The sequence below is a fragment of the Chionomys nivalis genome, chromosome 4 (genome assembly GCF_950005125.1).
Source record: "Chionomys nivalis chromosome 4, mChiNiv1.1, whole genome shotgun sequence".
NCBI lineage: Eukaryota > Metazoa > Chordata > Mammalia > Rodentia > Cricetidae > Chionomys > Chionomys nivalis.
In genome coordinates, this window is record NC_080089.1 from 62,110,042 (window position 1) to 62,128,843 (window position 18,802).

At 40.9% G+C, this 18,802-nt stretch overlaps 1 protein-coding gene across 1 annotated transcript in view; it reads right to left on the minus strand.

Annotated features, from left to right (window-relative positions):
• The window catches only part of Pias1 (protein inhibitor of activated STAT 1), a 117,347-nt gene that overhangs the window by 85,623 nt on the left and 12,922 nt on the right, over positions 1–18,802 (minus strand). The window contains exon 2 of the mRNA XM_057766866.1: positions 2,488–2,932. Within this exon, the coding sequence (XP_057622849.1) occupies positions 2,488–2,932 (445 nt within the window). The remainder of the gene's footprint in view (positions 1–2,487; positions 2,933–18,802) is intronic.

The window sequence follows — 18,802 nt, forward strand, 5'->3', positions numbered from 1 at the left end:
AAAGCAGATGACATTGTAGCAACTAAAACTGATAATAAATATGTTGAACTCTATACTTTGACAAGGAAATCTCAAGATGAGAAACCTACTAACAGAAACTTCTACAACTCATATTACACATGAATAGGAACTTGTATACCACATGTGTATGACTAATGCACATGTCTCCACTTGGAAAACAGCAGCTGAAAGTTGACTACAACATCAAAGCTCAAATTTTCTTTCATGATAATTAAAACCATTTATACATTCAAGTAATCAAAACTGGTAAGTCTGTTTTAGATGTCATCGACTGCTGAAAATGAAGAACAGAATCAAGAGACTGGTGGTGATTTGCTTTTAATTTTAATTAGAAGCCAGCCACAGTAGAACATACCTATAATCCAAAGGTTCTAGAGACAGAGGCAGGAGGATCTTTGTGAGTTCAAGAACAGCAAGGTAGAGCCGGGCGATAGTGGCGCAAGCCTTTAATCCCAGCACTCGGGAGGCAGAGGCAGGCGGATCTCTGGGAGTTCGAGACCAGCCTGGTCTACAGAGCTAGTTCCAGGACAGGCTCCAAAGCCAGAGAAACCCTGTCTCGAAAAACCAAAAAAAAAAAAAAAAAAAAAGAACAGCAAGGTACAGGATAGCCAGAGCTTATACGGTAAAACCGTGTTTCAAACTTAGTATTTATTGTGTCCAAAACTACTGGTCACCTTTGTCTAAATAACAACTTTTATATATTTCCAAATATATAAACTCAAAAGATTCTCATTAACATTCTGATGCTACTATCAAACATGAACTTCACTAAGAATAAAACTGGGACAGATTCAACCAATGCCCATCAAAATCCCAGCAAAATTCTTCAGAGACCCCGAAAGAACGGTACTCAACTTCATATGGAAAAGCAAAAAACCCAGGACAGCCAAAACAATCCTGTACAATAAAAGAACTTCTGGGGGCATCACAATCCCTGACTTCAAACTCTACTACAGAGCTACAGTATTGAAAACAGCCTGGTATTGGCATAAGAACAGACAGGAGGATCAATGGAACCGAATAGAAGACCTGAATATCAATCCACACATCTTCGCACACCTCATCTTTGATAAAGAAGCAAAAAATATCAAATGGAAAAAAAGCATATTTAACAAGTGGTGCTGGCATAACTGGATATCAACATGTAGAAGAATGAAAATAGATCCTTATCTATCACCACGCACAAAACTCAAGTCAAATTCAAAGACCTCAACATAAAGTCAGCCACACTGAACCTTATAGAAGAGAAAATGGGAAGTACACTTGAACGCATTGGCACACGAAACCACTTCCTAAATATAACCTCAGCAGCACAGACACTGAGAGAAACAATTAATAAATGGGACCTCCTGAAACTGAAAAGCTTCTGTAAAGCAAACGACATGGTCAACAAGACAAAACAACAGCCTACAGTATGGGAAAAGATCTTCACTAACCCCACGTCAGACAGCGGTCCGATATCTAAAACATACAAAGAACTCAAGAAATTGGACACCAAAAGAACACATAATCCAATAAAAAAAAAATGAAGTACAGACCTAAACAGAGGAATCTAGAATGGCTGAAAGACAATTAAGGAAGTGTTCAACATCCTTAGTCATCAGAGAAATTCAAATCAAAACAACTCTGAGATTCCACCTTACATCTGTAAGAATGGCCAAGATCAAAAACACTGATGACAACTCATGCTGGAGAGGTTGTGGGGAAAAGGGAACACTTCTGCATTGCTGGTGGGAATGCAAATTGGTGCCAACCCTTTTGGATGTCAGTGTGGTGATTTCTCAGAAAATTGGGAAACAAACTTCCTCAAGACCCAGTAGTACCACTTTTGGGTATATATCCAAAGGATGCTCAATCGTGACACAAGGACATGTGCTCAACTATGTTCATAGCAGCTCTGTTTGTCATAGCCAGAACCTGGAAACAACCTAAATGCCCCTCGACCAAAGAATGGATAAGAAAAATGTGGTACATTTACACAATTGAGTACTATACAGCAGAAAAAAATAACAACAGCTTGAATTTTGCAGGAAAATGGATGGAGCTAGAAAACGTAATTTTGAGTGAGGTAACCCAGACCCAGAAAGACAATTATCACATGTACTCACTCATAGGTGGTTTTTAATCATAAAGCAAAGAAAGCCAACCTATAAACCACAATCCCAGAAAACTTAAGACAACAATGCAAACACTAAGAGACACTTACATAGATCTAATCTACATGGGAAGTAGAAAGTAAAAAAAGACAAGATCTCCTGAGTAAATTGGGAGCATGGGGACCTTGGGGGAGGATTGAAGGGGAGAGAGGAGAGGCAGGGAGGAGAACAGAAAAAAATGTAGAGCTCAATAAATATCAACTAAAAAAAACTATAAAATAAAAATAAAAAAAGAATAAAACTGGGTCAGATTGAAAGTCTAAAATGAAAATGCTAACCACAGCAGTAATCAAATGGCCTCGTATCTTACCTAAACTGGTGGGTTTGATCAGCTCGTCCAGCAGGTCATAGAATGGTAGCTTTTGCAGCTTTATATCCGGATGGACTGGGTGCAGTGCTGATGTGAGATGTGGGAGTTCCAGTTCATGTTTAGGTCCCAGAAGGGAAACAGGGAGTAGTGGGGATGATGCAGGGTGACCATCATAGGTGAGCTGTGGAATGGTAGATGGTGACAGAGTCGCTGGCATAGGACTTGAATGTACGTTGGGGATAGACAAGTCCGCAGGCGTCATAATTTTCTGAGGGAACCGCCGCCTGTAGAGTTCTTTAATTTTCATTTGTACAGCAGGACTACAGCCAGCCTTTAACAAATGCAGGGCTTTTGTAAGAAGTTCGTGTTTGCGTCCGTGCTTGTTCCTCCCAGCGTAGCCCAACAGTACTTGGAGTTCAGAAACTCTAAGGCTCATAACCATTTGCTTAGAGAAAAAAGTTAAAATGTAAAATATTAGTATCTGATACATAATTTACAATTCTAAACAACTTTTATTTAGCCTCTTCATTGGTTTGCTTAAATACCAGCCCATTTAACATCCTTACTACTCTAAACAAAGTTTACCCAATTAATAGAGAAACTTTAAAAGTAATATGCATAAGTTTCTATAAAGGATACAGGATCAAGTTTACACTACGCAGGACCACATCTCACTTTATCCCTACCAGAGTGACATTAGCAAGTACTTACTAATTTTCCAGAAGCATAGATGGCAGAATAGTAAGAGCATTCCTGCCTTCTTGGGAAAAAAAAAACTAAGTACATTCAAACCAAACATCCCACCTCAAACCCCAGACACATTACCAAATTCGACTGTCTGTATTAACTCTGGAATGCAAGGAACAATCGCTATTTTCCTGAGGCCTGTCTCTTAGTCTGTGCTGTTATATTGCTAGCTAGCAGTCCCAGATACTAAAACTCTCGATTCCCACTTAGACATCAAGAATTCCATCTGTACACTGTAATACATGCAGCTAACGACAGAAATCTACTTACCTTTATCTTGGGTTCACAATTTATTTCATCACTGCTTCTATTCTCCACCCCTTCTAAGAACAGGAAATGGAAATCTAAACAGAACCTTCCATTTTAAAGCAACAGAAAAGGGAACCAAAGAGGAGGGGTCGACCCTACCCACACTACTACTTATGGAAGAAGCCCTGTCTCTGACAGGATGACAGGAAATGCCAGGATGAACACACACCTGCAAGCTTCCCATTCATTAAATTCTCCATTTCCTAAACTATTGGATTCTCTGGATTCATATCAAATACCAACACACAGTGGCTACAAGGCCTCCCTACCTTCCTGTGTGACTTATACAAATACCTTTTCTCAGCCAACCCATAGGAGCAACAGTTCTCAACCTTCCTAATGCTGCAGCCCTTAAGCACAGTTCTTCATGTTGTGGTGTTCCCCCAAACATAAATTATTTTCTTTGCTACTTCATAGCTGTAATATTGCTAATGTTATGAATCATGATATAAAAATCTGTGGTTTCTGATAGTCTTAGGTGATCCCTGTGAAAAGTTCAACGCTCCTAATGGGTTGCTAGCCACAGACTGTGATCTGCTATATTATAAAGTCCTTTCAGATAGCAGAACAGCCCCCAAAAGTGACCAATGAAAGAAGAACTCTGATGCAAGACAGCTGGTCAATCAAAGCTGTCAGTCACTCCACTGTTTCCCACCTTCAGGTCCAGCTTCTCCAGCCTGCCCCAGTAGATTGGAACTGTTTTACTGTCTATTGCTACTGTCCGTTTCTTGGGTATTTAGTTTTCACACTTAACCTGCTGCACTGTCATTTCTATCCATACACTGATTCCTTGCCTAGATTGAGGTTCTCCAGGACTGATGACCATTCTAGACTGAGGTTCTCTGAACATATGATCATTTTATTTTCAGCATCTAGAACAAGAATTTGTTATCAATTATGTTGACAGTTAAGGAATGAACAAGAAATGCATGTCAGAAGTAATGGCGGTAGAGTGTACAGTGATAGATCATTCAAACCAATGCCCAAATTCATGAGTTCTACAGAGGCATACAAAGGTATAACTCAGATGTTGGAAACAAACTGTTGAGTATATGGCCCACGTGGAAAGAGCCGCGATTGGGAAGCTAAGACAGGAAGATCTTAAGCTTAAGGCCAGTCTGAGATACATGGTCTCAAACTGTTGCGGGAGGTCCTTCCGCTCCTCCAGCCAATAGCCGCCGAGATACCAGCCCATTGGGGCATGGTCTCTTTCCCTTTAAAAAAAGCGGCTACTTCCCTCCTCTCTCTCTTTACTTCCTGCTCCGGTTCAGCGACTAGACTTCTTCCTAATTGTGTGCGCAGAGGGCTGTTGTCTGGGACGGTGATCTGTAAGTTTATTCCCCTTTAAATAAATACCACCGTATTAATCACAATTCCAAACTGGTGTGGGATTGTTTATGACTTGCGCCTTCATCAAACAACAATAAAACAAATAATTATACTCCAATACTATAGGTATTTTCTTCTAGGATATTAACAGAGATTGTAAACAGGACAACAATTGTATTTTCTCCTTACTCACTGAAACATCCTAGAAAGGTATAAAACAACTAGAAAAATTACTTAAAAGACAGCTGCCAGGAATGGTGGAATGTATTTATAATACCAGCACTTGGGAGGCAGATCTCTGTGAGACAACCTGGTCTACACATAGAAAAGTTCAAGGCCAGCCAGAGCTATACTAGCTAACTGTGAGCCCTGTCTGACTTGGGATTTCCACTCTGAATGCTGTGAATACCATTGGTTAATAAAAAAACAAACAAAAAACCTGTCTTGGGCCAGCGGTAGGCAGGGAAAACTAAACTAAATGCTGGGAGAAAGGAGGCGGAGTCAGAGAAGCCATGGAGCTGCTGCCAGAGACAGACATGCAGAAACTTGCCAGTAGGCCACGAGCCTTATGGTAAAATATAAAATAATGGAAATGGGTTAAGTTAAGATGTAAAAGCTAGCTAATAAGAAGTTAGAACTAATAGGCCAAGCTGTGATTTAATTAATACAGTTTCTGTGTGGTTATTTTGGGAGTCTGGGCAGCTGGGAAATGAACAAGTGGCTTCCTACTACACCCTGTCAAGTGAGGAAGCCTGCAGAGGTCAAGAGAGGGCACTGGATCCTATGGAAAGAGTTATAGGTACTGTGACGTGCCCAATAAGGACACTCGGAACAAAACTTGGATCCTCTCAAAGAGCAGCAGCATGTGCTCTTAAGCACTAAACTGATTCTCCACTTCCAGTAATGCACTGTAAATCTTAAATTGGACATCTGTACTACTGCACTTGGGAGGTTGAGAGTGAGGGAACTTGAGTTTAAGGCCAACTTGAGCTACATTGGGAGATCCTATTATCTCATAATAATCTTCTGTTTGTAATGAAATAAAAAAATCAGACATCAAGGATTAGTAATAAAAAACAAACTGGAGTTGGCTGGTCTTACTTTCCTATTGCTGTGATAAAACACCATGACCAAGGCAACTTATAGAAGGAAGGGTTTGCGTAGGCTTATGGTTCCAGAGGGATAAGATTCCATCCATCATGGCAGAGAACTGACTGCAGGCGGCAGGAACAGATGAGAGCTCACATCCCAAACTGTAAGCAAGAAGCAGAGAGAGCAAACTCGAAATAGGATGAGGCTTTCAACTCTCAAGGCCCATCTACAGTGACATGCTTCCTCTAGCAAGGCCACACTTTCTAAATCTAGCAAACAACTGGGGACCAAGAATTCAAACATCTGAGCCTATGGGGAACAATCTCATTCAAACATTACACTGTCTTAGTTTCTTTTCCTGTTCTTGTTATAAAATGCTCTGACAAAACCAACTTAAGACAAAGGGTCTATACTGGCTGAAAACTTGATGGTAAAGCCTATTAGAGTGGGGAAGATGACAGGCGCTTAAAGAAGCTGGCCACATGACATTCACAACTGAGAGCAGAGAGCAATGAATGCATTCATGCTGCTCAACTCCCTTTTTCCATTTATAAAATCCAGGACCCACCGCTGGACTCTTGAATAAGCAATTCAATAATTAGCACAATTAGTGATGCCTTTGTCATTAATTGTGAGTAGAAGATTAAAAATGTAGCACAGATGCATTATTGTATTTCTATGAAAAACACATTGACAATTTATTTAACAGCCAGGAAATGGAGTTGCCCACAAGTGGGCAGGTCTTCTCACATCAATTAAAAAGTCAAGATACTTCCCACAGGCATGTCCAGAGGCCCATTTTCCAGGTGATTCTAGAGTCTGTCAATTAACACTAGCAGTCACATAGGCAAATGTGTTTGTTCTTAAAAAGGGGGAAACAGCATTAAATTTTAGATAAATATCTTTCAATTCAAATCTCTAAGTCACAAACAAAAAGTGAATTAAAATTATTGAAAAGTAATTCAATAATTAGCACAATTTCAGTGATGCCTTTGTCATTGTGAGTACAAGATTAAAAATGTAGCACAGATGCATTATTGTATTTCTATGAAAAACACATTGACAATTTACTTAAAATCAAATCTCTTGTTTGAAGGATCAAAGAAAAAGTTAAATGACAAAAGAAACTTGACAGCTGTCAATTATATTTTGACTGCCTCAAAAAAAAAAAAGTAGACACTAGCAACCATTAAACAAATACTTATATAGCATGCTCTCAAAAGACAGCTGCTATTAACAAGTCAAGGTTTCTAGTTTGGGTTTTTTAAAAAAAAAAAAAAGAGAGAGAGAGAGAGAAAATTTATCATTGTGTTTTTGAGACAGGTATCATCATTTTTTTCACACAGGAAGCAAAAAATCTGCTGAATGTCTGAATGTCCACAACTAATTTTACTTCAAATATATTTTCACAATTTTACAGATATTTAAGGAAACAAGCCATATGTCTTTTAATGGAGGGAGGAATTAATTAAAAATGAATATAGTTTACCTCAATTTCCAGTTCAAGCTTCAGTAATTGAACTTTAAAAAAAAGTTCTGGCTAAGAAGTGTGTGTGTGTGTTCCATTAACCATTCACTACACCTGATCTTGCACAGCGGAAGGCCAGGTGGTGTTCCTTGCTATTACTAGAACAGATTTTGCATACTCTTGGGGGACCATAATCAGCACTGTATTTTAAGAGAACTGAAGAAGGGGGCGGAAAAGGTCCAGCCATCTGAAGCATCATTCAAATGAAAGGCTCAGAGAAGCATGCAGCAATTAATTCATAATGTGGAAGTGTTGACAACACACAAGAAAACTAAACATTTAAATACTTCTGAGATGCTGAAATAAAATATATTTTAATATGCAATATGCTTAAAATTCTTCAATTGTTGCGACTAAAATAAAAGGAGTATTTACAACTAAAGATAACGTTAACCATGATAGCTATTAGAAATCATCACCTCCTAGGGAATTCTAGTATTCTGCTAACTGCATCTTTGGATGATCTAGTTCTTAGAATCCCAAGGGATTAAAAATGGTTGAAAAGTGTATATATTCTGCACAGAATTCTGTGAAGGGAGTCTTCCTAAAGTGTTTTATTTTTTTTATCAGACAGACATATGCACCACTTTAAAATTCTTTAACTTTTTTATATTTGATGTATACCTGCATGTGGATCAGGTAATCCAACACAGAGGGGGGTCATCAGATCCCCTGGAACTGGAGTTATAGCCAGTTGTGAGCAAACTGATGTGGATGCTGGTAATTAAACACAGATCCTCTGGACAGCAAGCTGGTTTTAGCCACTGCATTCTCTCTAGCTCCATGTGTATAAATTTTTTTTTATTTTTTTTTATTTTAGTTGCAAGTATGAGTGTTTTACATCCATGTATGTATTTGTACCATGTGCATGCCTGGTGCCCATGGACGTCAAAAGTGGGTATTGGGCCGGGCGGTTGTGGCACACGCCTTTAATCCCAGCACTCGGGAGGCAGAGGCAGGCAGATCTCTGGGAGTTCGAGGCCAGCCTGGTCTAAAAGAGCTAGTTCCAGGACAGGAACCAAAAGCTACAGAGAAACCCTGTCTCGAAAAACAAAAACAAAACAAAACAAAAGTGGGTATTGGATCATCTGAAACTAGAGCTATAGATTGTTATGAGCTACCATGGGTCATGGGAATTGAACCTGGGAATCTGGGTCCTCTGCAAGAACAAGTGGTCTTAACCATGGAGACATCTATCTAGCCGAAGTATATTTATTTTGGTTTTTTTTTTTTGTTTTTTTTTTTTTTTGCTTTTTGTTTGTTTGTTTTTTGAGACAAGATATCTCTATGCAGTTCTGGCTGTCCTGGAACTCACTCTGTAGACCAAGGTAGCTTGAGTTCAAAGATCAACCTGCTTCTGCTTCCCAAGTGCTGGCATTAAAGGCTGCACTACCACCACCTGGCCCATACACAACTTCTAAAATCGTAATAGTTTTACAAGAAAACTATTCCTAGCTGCAGCTTCAATTTTAGCTTTTTCGTCTGGAATTTTTCATCATTTGTACAGCAGTCTGTTCATTTTTCCTTGAAGGTATCTACTGACTTCCAATTATAAGAGGTAATGTTTTTAGCTGTCAAATCTCATCACCTACCATCTCATTATAATTTGTGATTGAATCAATTGTCTCTGCTTACATTATTACATCTGTAAATAAAACACATAAAATGCTGAACCAAAAGTATATCATAATTATGCTTTCTTTTCATATAATTTTGCTCTCTTTATATTTAATATCCACCATTTTATGCTTGATTGGTATTCTATGTACCTACTGTCCATTCATCCACATAGTCAAACATTCCTCTCAACATATTCAATTATATGAAGGAAAGCTGTTTGATTTTGATTGGTTTTGTTTTCTATCTCTTATTTCTTTTTTTTTCCTGATCTTGTTTTGTTTTGTGTTGTCTTGTTGTATTTGTTTTTAAACAGGGTTTTCCCCCATACAGCCCAAGCTAGTCTGGAACTTGCTATGTAGCTCAGACTAGCTTCAAATTCAGTATCTTCTTATTTCAGACTCTGGTGTTCTAAAATTATAGCACTCTCTTTCTTCCTAAAAACATAGCTCCAGTAGCCTGCTACAAGGCTACAAAGTGGACAGTTAGATCTGAGCCTAGTGCACACTATGGTCACAGAATTTCCCTTTATTATGTCCCAGGAACTCCCATCTGTATCCCACATTGAACCCCATTTCCTCATCACTGTGGTTCTTCTTTTTGCTTCTCTTCTTAGTGGGGCTTTTCCTTCAGTAGACTTCTGAGAAAGGGGCATGGGAGGTGTCTTTTTATATCTTGCATTATTATAAAATCAATACTTCCTCACACTCAATTCTTGAGTTTGGCTCAGTAAAGAATTTTAGAGAGAAAATTTTTAGTAGAATTTAAGACATTTCCTTATTTTCTATTTCCAGTGTTGGTATTAAAAAGGTTAGACTAGGCTGGGGCGGTTTAATCCCAGCAGTAAGGAGGCCAAGGCAGGCAGATCTGAGTTCAAGGCCAGCTTGGTCTACGTAGTTCCAGGACTGGCTCCACAGCTACTAGGAAACCCTGTTGCAAAAAAAATTAAGCAAAACAAAGCAAAAAGGAGAAAGCTCAGCAGTTAAAAGTACTTGATGGTCTTATAGAGGGCCCAGGTTCAATTCCCACCATCCACATGGTGGTTCACCAGCATCTTTTAACTCCAGTTCTAGGGAAATCTGACTCCTTCTTTTGATCTCTGAGTGCAGGAGGCATGTATGCATGCATTCAGGCAGAACACTCATACATATAATATATAAATAAACATTTTTTAAAAAGCTAAAATACTAGACTTTGTGGCACATGCCTATAATCCCAGTACTTGGGAGGTGGTAGAGTGGGGGGATCAGAAGTTCAAAGTCACTAGTCTGTGTTCCAGGAGACACTATCTCAAACAAACAGCCACCATACTGTTCATCTATAATCCTTTATAATTACCTATATATCCCCCATCTGGAAGCTGGTAGAATTTCCTCTTTAGGTATTCTGAAATAGCATCATGACTCAGCAATGATTTTTTTGGCTTGTTTCTACAAGACCTAATAACTGTTGAGCTTTTACATTCAGAGATGCATGTCTTGGAGACTTTCTAACAAGTCTTCCTTTTTTTATTTCCTTTCTCATAGACTGCCATTTAGATACTAAGCTTTCAAAAATGATTCTCTACATGTTCTCAAGAAATTGTATTGAGGAATGGGATGTCTGTCATTTCAAAGACAACATCACCCTCAACCTCCTTTGTAGATACATAAAACTTACACACACCTACGTATTCCCAACTACACAAGTGAAAGAAGTCCGTTCTGCAATTAAACAGAAAGTACCAGTTTTATATTCTCATTAGCTATGGTCTTCCTTATTAAAAGTTATATCTACATTTTAACCAAGAATGAGGACCCCCCCCCACAGCTCTCATTCAAGCGTGCTGTGGTAGTTTCAGTCAAAGCAGACTCTGTACTGTGAGTCTTTATCTAATCTCACTATAAAACCAAGTATGAACTAGAATTCTATAATTATATACACTAAAGCCAGGCACAGTGATTCTAGGAAGAAGCAGGAGGACTGATGGAAGCCTGCAATCTACAAAGTGAGTTCCAACCCAGCCTGGTTCTACATAATGAGTTTCATGATCGGCCTGGTCTACATAGTAAGTTCCAGGCCTGCTAGGATGCAAAATGAGACTACCCTTCACAAGAAAACGAACAACGAATCAGATACATAAGAGAAGCATATTAAAATAAAAATATTTTATCCATTATTATTGAAGTCAGATTATTCAATACGACTGGATTCTAAACTGTGGACCACTTCTAATCTTTCCCATTAGAAATGGTTTACAGGTTGGGCACAGTCACTCATATCTCTAAAGTCTAATACTTGAGAGACTGAGGCAGGCGCTTTGCCATAAGTGAGAAGTCAGATTGGGGTTACTACACAGTGAGTCCCAGAGCCTGGACAACAAAGAGACATAGCCCTTAAAAGCAAACAAGCAAACAAACAAGGACAAGAATACAGAAATGAAGACACAAAATAACCAACTGGTAGATTAGCAATCTGTCAACAACACCTAGTTCAACCAGAAAATCTAGTTAGACAGTTTTAACTCAAAGTAGTAAATCAGGTTGGCTGCATCCTTCTCCATAATCATCTCCCTCCCAATTTCTCATCTTTTATTTATTTCTCAACATAAGACAACTGGAAAGAGATCTGCAGCACCAGCCCCTCCAGCTATCACCTTCATCTCTCAGTCTCCATTCCATCATGCTGATTACACTACGCTCTCAAAAGATGACAAAATATTGTGATTATATGTAAACAGAGATTCCATTTTCTTTCAAGAAATGTACAAACTTAACATTTTGAAAGGGTTACCATGGTTTCACTTCTTGATAGATGATTTATACGTCATTCCCATCTATGTCCTACCACATTTTATGAAACATATGGATATAGGCTTCAAAAAGCTCCTTCTTGTTAACATGAATACTAAAAATAACAAATCTAACTTACACTGTTTTAAAATTTGGACCCAGTATTAAGTTTAGTTATTTAATTTAAAATTCTAAAATTTAAAACACTAACACATTGACCAACTTCATGTGCAGAGACAAGAAAATATGGTTCTTAATTAAGGAAAATGCTGCTCTGTCATGACTCAAATAGGTTCTCCTAGTGCCTGCATTTCCCCAGGGCCTAAGGTGCACTGGGACCATACCCCTCATCTCTAGACCACCTGTAACAGACTTACCTTCCGGCTTACCAATTGCTCAGCAACCCATCCATCAGCAGGAATTAGGTAAGTTTCTCCTTTGATCTGTGCAAACATTTTCCTGAGTTTGAGGAAGCAACCTTTGAATGTTTGACACTCCTCTGGTACTCTTGGAGGAGAAGGAACACAACCCTCTTCACCTGATCCCATTCCCAGATCCTTGGAGGAGCAATAATGCAGATCCCTCAGGCCAAACCAGAACTTGCACCCCTTCCTGCCCTCGTCTCCCATCTTCCCTTCACAGCAGAGCAGAGCACAGAGCGGAGGAAGAGCTCTGCTAGAGCAAAGCATTTTGCTGAGAAAACCCTTCCCCGCTGGACACAAGTTTTAACATTTCTGTTGGGAAAGCCTTCTCTTCAGAGCTGCCTGTAATCCCACAGCTCCTCTAAACCCTTGTGGCTATTGGGACCCCATTTCCAACCCTTTCCTGTAGATGAGACCCTCCTCCTGGAGCTCAGATTCTGTTCTTTCCTCACCTCTATGAAAGCCCTGGCAACAGGCACCAACAGCTAGCTAGTCAGGCTAAGCGCCTGATCTCCGCTGAATGCGGTGATGACCCACTCAACAGCTTGGTCCTTGTTCGATCCTCTGAGTCCTGTACAGGCTGTAGTGACATCTTCCTTCTCTCATTCACGAGACTGTGACTTCCATACCCTCCCATTCCCCCTTGGGATGCCTCTTAGATAACCTCTAGCCTCTACACTTGACACCCTACCTGAAGGGACCTAAATTTATTTACTTTTGCAATAAAATTTGGCTTCAATATCCCTTAGATAATCAATCCAAAAGGTCACCTAATGGCACCTTCCTAGATCCTATTATTTGGGACTTTTACTGTAAGCGATTGGGGAAATGCAAAGAGAGTTCCCATTCCCTATTTCTCTTTTTTCTGCTTCAAGCCCTATTTTTGTCTTTTCTACTCCCCCACTACACACACACACACACACACACACACACACACAGTGTAAACTTCCTCCCTGTCTTTTAAGTTACCACTGATGGATATGTAAGTTTGTTGTAAAGTGAACGCCAGAAGTCAGACCTAGCAGTACTGGCAGACACCAGGAGTAGGTCAGTTCCAACACACACACACACACATACACACCTTGCACACACTCTTCACTGGCTTGTGCATCTCTCACTTCTGGCCCTCTTAGAATATACCAATCTGGATCCCCAGACCCTAGATGGAAAAGAACTCCTTATGACCTACTTCTTTTCCCAGAGTTCCCTGATGTTAAGTCTCTTAAACATCTAGAAAAAGGACCTAGATGTCACAGACAGAAGTCTTAGCAGATGCCTTTAAGGTGTACAACAGGAGAGATGAAAAAGCCTGAAAGGGGCTAGAGAGATGGCTCAGTGGTTAAGAGCACTGGCTGCTCTTCCAGAGGTCCTGGGTTCAATTCCCAGCAACCACATGGTGGCTCACAACCATCTGTAATGAGATCTGGCACCCTCCTCTGGCATGCGGGCATACATGGAGGCAGAATGTTGTATACATAATAAATAAATATTTAAAAAAAAAAAGAAAGAAAAAGCCTGGAAAAAAATACCCGATGCTAGCAAAGGCCTTTGACAGGTCATAGCAACTACCCAGGTTCCCTGGACTCCCAAAACCTGAGAATATCTAGGTTCCTGTTTCAAATGCAGTCAAGAGGGTCACTGGTCTTGGGCCTCTCTGAACCCTCATAAACCACCAAGACCATCCAAAGTGCCATCAAGAAGGATACTGGGGTGTTGACTGTCCTCATGTTTCTCATGGTATGAGGGCATCTGATGTGAGAGTCCCCTTGTGCTGTGATTACCATTAATGAATAAAGAAATTGTTAATACGGCAGAGCTTAGGTAAGCAGGGAAAACGGAACTCAGTGCTGGGAGAAGGAAGGTGGAGAGAGAGCTGCCGTGGATCCGCGGCCGGAGATAGATTCACTGAAACTTTGCTGGTAGGCCACAACCTCGTGGTGATATACAGATTAATAAAATTGGGTTAAATTAAGATGTAAAAGTTAGCCAATAAGAAGCTAGAGCTAATGGGCCAAGCAGTGATTTAATTAATACAGTTTCTGTGTGGTTATTTCGGGGCTGGGCAGCTGGGAACCAAACAAGCAGCACCTTCTCCAACAGGCATCAAGCCCAGAATGCCCTTTTCTGATCACCTAGATCTGGCTGGCCATGGACGATGCAAGTGGATCAAGCTCTCTTGACCTGATCAAGCCTTGGGTAGTTACCACAGTCCCAGGGCCATCTATCCACTCCTTTCCACTGGAAGCCTCGGGTAGTTATCACAGTACCAGGGCCATCTATCCACTCCTTCCCACTGGAAGCCTCGGGTAGTTATCACAGTACCAGGGCCATCTATCCACTCCTTCTGAACACTGGAGACCACCAACTTAGTTCTGACGGCATTTTAGGAACCCACATCTTATCAGGGTATGGTGACAGCTTTACCAGCCTCACCAAATCCCACCAAATATATAACCCAGGCTCAATACCCACACTCTCTCTATACCTCTAGCTTTTGTAGACCAGGCTGGCCTAGAACTCTCGGAGATCCGCCTGCCTCTGTCTCCTGAGTGCTGGGATTAAAGGTGTGTGCCACCACTGCCTGGCTACCTTTGATCTCTTAAGAAATAATCTTCTGCAATCTTTCATTGTCCCCTTTCCCTCAGAGCTACCTGATCCATCTCTTACTGCCCTCCCGGGACTATATGTTGCAGATTTTCCTTGCCTCCCAAAAAAAGAGGTATCTGCTAAATCCCCCAACTTCCTTAAGCCCTTCAGGGCCTCTGTGACCTTGTCCCTCTTGGAAGTCTCAGAGCTTCTCTATGCCCTTTTGGGCTTCCCTCTTGCCTCTCAGCTCCCACTTGGGACTTACAGAAACTCCCTCCAGTGGAGATCGTTTGGCAGCCCTTCCTCTCTTCCTCCACTGACTCAGAGGAGAGAGGTGGTCTTTGTCTCTTCCTCAGAGAGGAATGCCGCTCCTATGTCAACCAGTCAGGTGTAGTAAAAGACAGGATCGACAACTCCCGATGGATCTATAAAATGTAAAAAAGTTCATGCATCTGGCCAGTGGCCCACTGAAAGTCCAATATGAAATACCACCCTTCTTAGCCCCTTCTCCTCTTCTTAATCTACTAGTCGCACCCTGCCTTATAAACTTGTCTAAATTTCCTCAACAATAGATTCAAAAGATTTCGAATCAGACTTTTAATCAGTTGCTATGACAGGATTACTGGCCCCTAGCTACAGAGCCAGAGGCCAGCAACTCTAGACTATACCCTGATGGTGAAGAATCAAGATCGCTCAAAGGACCTTGAGGCCTCTATTCAACAGAAAGTAGTCAAATTATAACATTGTCCCTCTTTCCTGTGACCTGATTGTTTACAATAGTAAACAAAAGGGGGGAATTAAGCCTTCCCCTGAGGATCTCCAACTTCCAGGTTTCACCCACAAGACACTCTAACTGCCCTAAATGCTGGACCCAGCCACCCCACTCTACAGAGTAAATTGTCCAATCTCTGGACATGAAATTCCACCAATTTCCATCCTGGAAAGCTTTTACACACACACACACACACACCAAGAAACTCTATAAGTTCTCTATCATGTACAGTTCTCCGCTGTTATCTCTGAGCAGAGGCAGCCACCCGCCTTGTTTTTTTTCCCCCTCCTAATAAATCTCTTGTGTGGGGTTTGTGGTGCAGCGTGACTTTGTGGTATTCCTCGGCTCCCAACTCCCAGGATACCTTTCCATCTGAGCTGTAATGCTTACAGATGTGCTATAAATGTTTCTCCCATGGATGTCCAGGCACTTACTCCAAACAATGAGGAAGGGAGTTTGGGAAGGATCAAGAGAAGAGCATGAGAATAGCCCATGCTAACCTAACACCTACTCTATGCCAGGATGGTAATACTATGTATAGGATTTGGATTTTGGGTCTGAACCCCAGGACTATAAAAGAGGACAAAGAAAAACCTACTAATTACAAATTAAATAGAAAATATTGAACTTTGTTTTAATTGGGGTTTCTATGGCTGTGATAAAACATCACGACCAAAAAGTAACTCCAAAGAAAAGGTTTATTTCATCTTACACTTTGAGCTAACAGTCCACCACAGAGGGAAGTCAGCACAGAAACTCAAGCAAGGCAGGAACACAGAGGTAGGAATTGATGCAGCATGGGGGAGTGCTGCTTACTGTCTTGTTGCTCATTGTTTGCTCAGCTTGCTTTCTTATATTACTATAGTACCCAAAATCCAGGAGTGGCACCATCCATAGTGGGCTGGGTCCTCTCACATCATCAATCAAAATAATACACTACAAGTTTACTCACAGACCAATCTAGTGGTAGCATTTTCTTAGCTGAGGTTACCTCTTCCAAAACAACTCTAGGTTTATGTCAAGCTGACACAGAACTAGGCACACTTGTACTCACTTGTACATTTCTTCATTTGAGAGAGGGTCATACTATATAGCTCATGCTAGTCCTAAACTCAAAATTATCTAGATAAGACTGCTTAGTGCATAGATTAGAGGAATACACCACCAGGTCCAGTGAAATAGAAAAAAAATGTCATTTAAAACTGGCTTAAGACAGGCAGTGGTGACGTACATCTTTAATCCCAGCACACGGGAGGCAAGAGGCAGGCAGATCTCTTGTTCAAGGCCAGCCTGGTCTAAAAGAGCTAGTTCCAAGACAGTCTCCAAAGCTACAGAGAAACCCTGTCTCGAAAAACCAGCTAGCTAGGTAAATATGTAGGTAGGTAGGTAGGCAGGCAGACAGATAGACAGACAGATAATAAAACTGTGATAAGTTGAGTGTAGTGGGGCAAGTCTTTAATCACAGCACTGGGCAGACAGAAACAGGCATATCTCTGATTTCAAGGCAAGCCTGAATAACAAGTTCCAGGATAGAACTACATAGTGAGACCCTGCCTCAAAATAAGTAAGTAAAAAACGGCAATGAACGGTATTGAGAGATGGCTTAGCAGTTAAAAAAGAACTCAATATCTATCAGGTCCTAGCACCCAAGTTGGGCAGCTCACAACTACCTGTAACTCCAGCTCAAGGGGATCTCATACCTCTGGCTTGCATGATCATCTGCACTGGAACACATACATACCTGTGTTCCTCGCCTCCTCTTACACACACACTTACAAATAAATATTAAATGATAAGGGGACTGGTCAGACCGTTCAGCCAGTAAAGTGCTTGCTGCACAAATCTGGTGTGTCACAGCCACCCTTGTCCCACAAGGAAGACGCGCAACACCGGAGCTCTTCTTGCTAAGCAGTTTATTCAGGACCTTGTTAACAATTGTAAAATCTCTCCCTCTCTCTCCTCTCTCCTCTCTCTCTCTCTCTCTCTCTCTCTCTCTCTCTCTCTCTCTCTCTCTCTCTCTTTCCTCTCTCTCTTCCTCTCTCCCAGGGAAAACCTCTCCCAGCCCTTAAGTAGGCATGGGCTACCAATCCTGGATTGCCAGGTGGGCACTGCTCATAGGTCCACGCATATGCAAGCAGCTGACAATCATTACGTGATAATTGCATAAGTCAGGCCTAGTTGATATTAGGAGTTGATTATCACAGAGAGCACTCGCTTTTGGGATCGCGGAGAGGGCGGGAGCCAGCACCATCAGGTGCGACTCCACGCAGCTCTCTACACATAGCCATCAGGTGTGACTCCACGCGGCTCTCTACACTGGTGACCTGAGGTCAACTCTCAGAAACCATGTTAAGGTTTAAAGAAAGAACTTACTCCACAAAGAGAGAACCAACTCCATACCCAGCTGGCAATTTCTTAAAGGCTGTTCCAATCTAGAATCTGAAACCATAACAATGAACATTTCTTATTTATTAAAAGTCATTTCAAAGGCCAGATGTGGTGGTGCACTCTAATTCCAGCACTTGGAAGACAGAGGCAAGTGGATCTAAGTTTGAAGTAAGCCTACAGAGCAAGTTCTAGGACAGGGACAGTAAGGTCTACACAGAGAAACCCTGTCTCGAAAAACCAAGGTCATTTTGAAGCACAGTGGTACACATTTGTAATATCAGCACTTGGGAGGTACAAAACAGGATAAACAGAAGTCAAAGGTCAGTACTAGGAATCTAGCTTCATTGGTAGAGTGTTTGCCTAGCAGAAAACCCAAGGAAGTCCTGGATTCGATTCACAGCACTACATAAACCAAGCATTATGGGAGATGTCTATAATCCTGGCACTTTAAAAGTTTTATCAGAAAGATGTTTCGAGGTCATCTTCAGTACATACAGAACTTGAGAGCAGCCTGGGATTCCTGAGACCCTTTCTCAAAACAACAACGAAAGTAAGTTCAAGACCAGTTACAAAGTGAGTTTGAAGCAAGTTTGGGCTACATAAAATCCTATTTCAAAAAACAGACAAAAGTCATTGGTCTAACTTCAATTCCAATTGGTCTTTTTACTCATACACAATGTTATAAAACCATGTACTTGTTATTTTAAGAATGTTGAGTTCAGCTGAGTAAGGTGGCAAACACCTGAAATCCTAT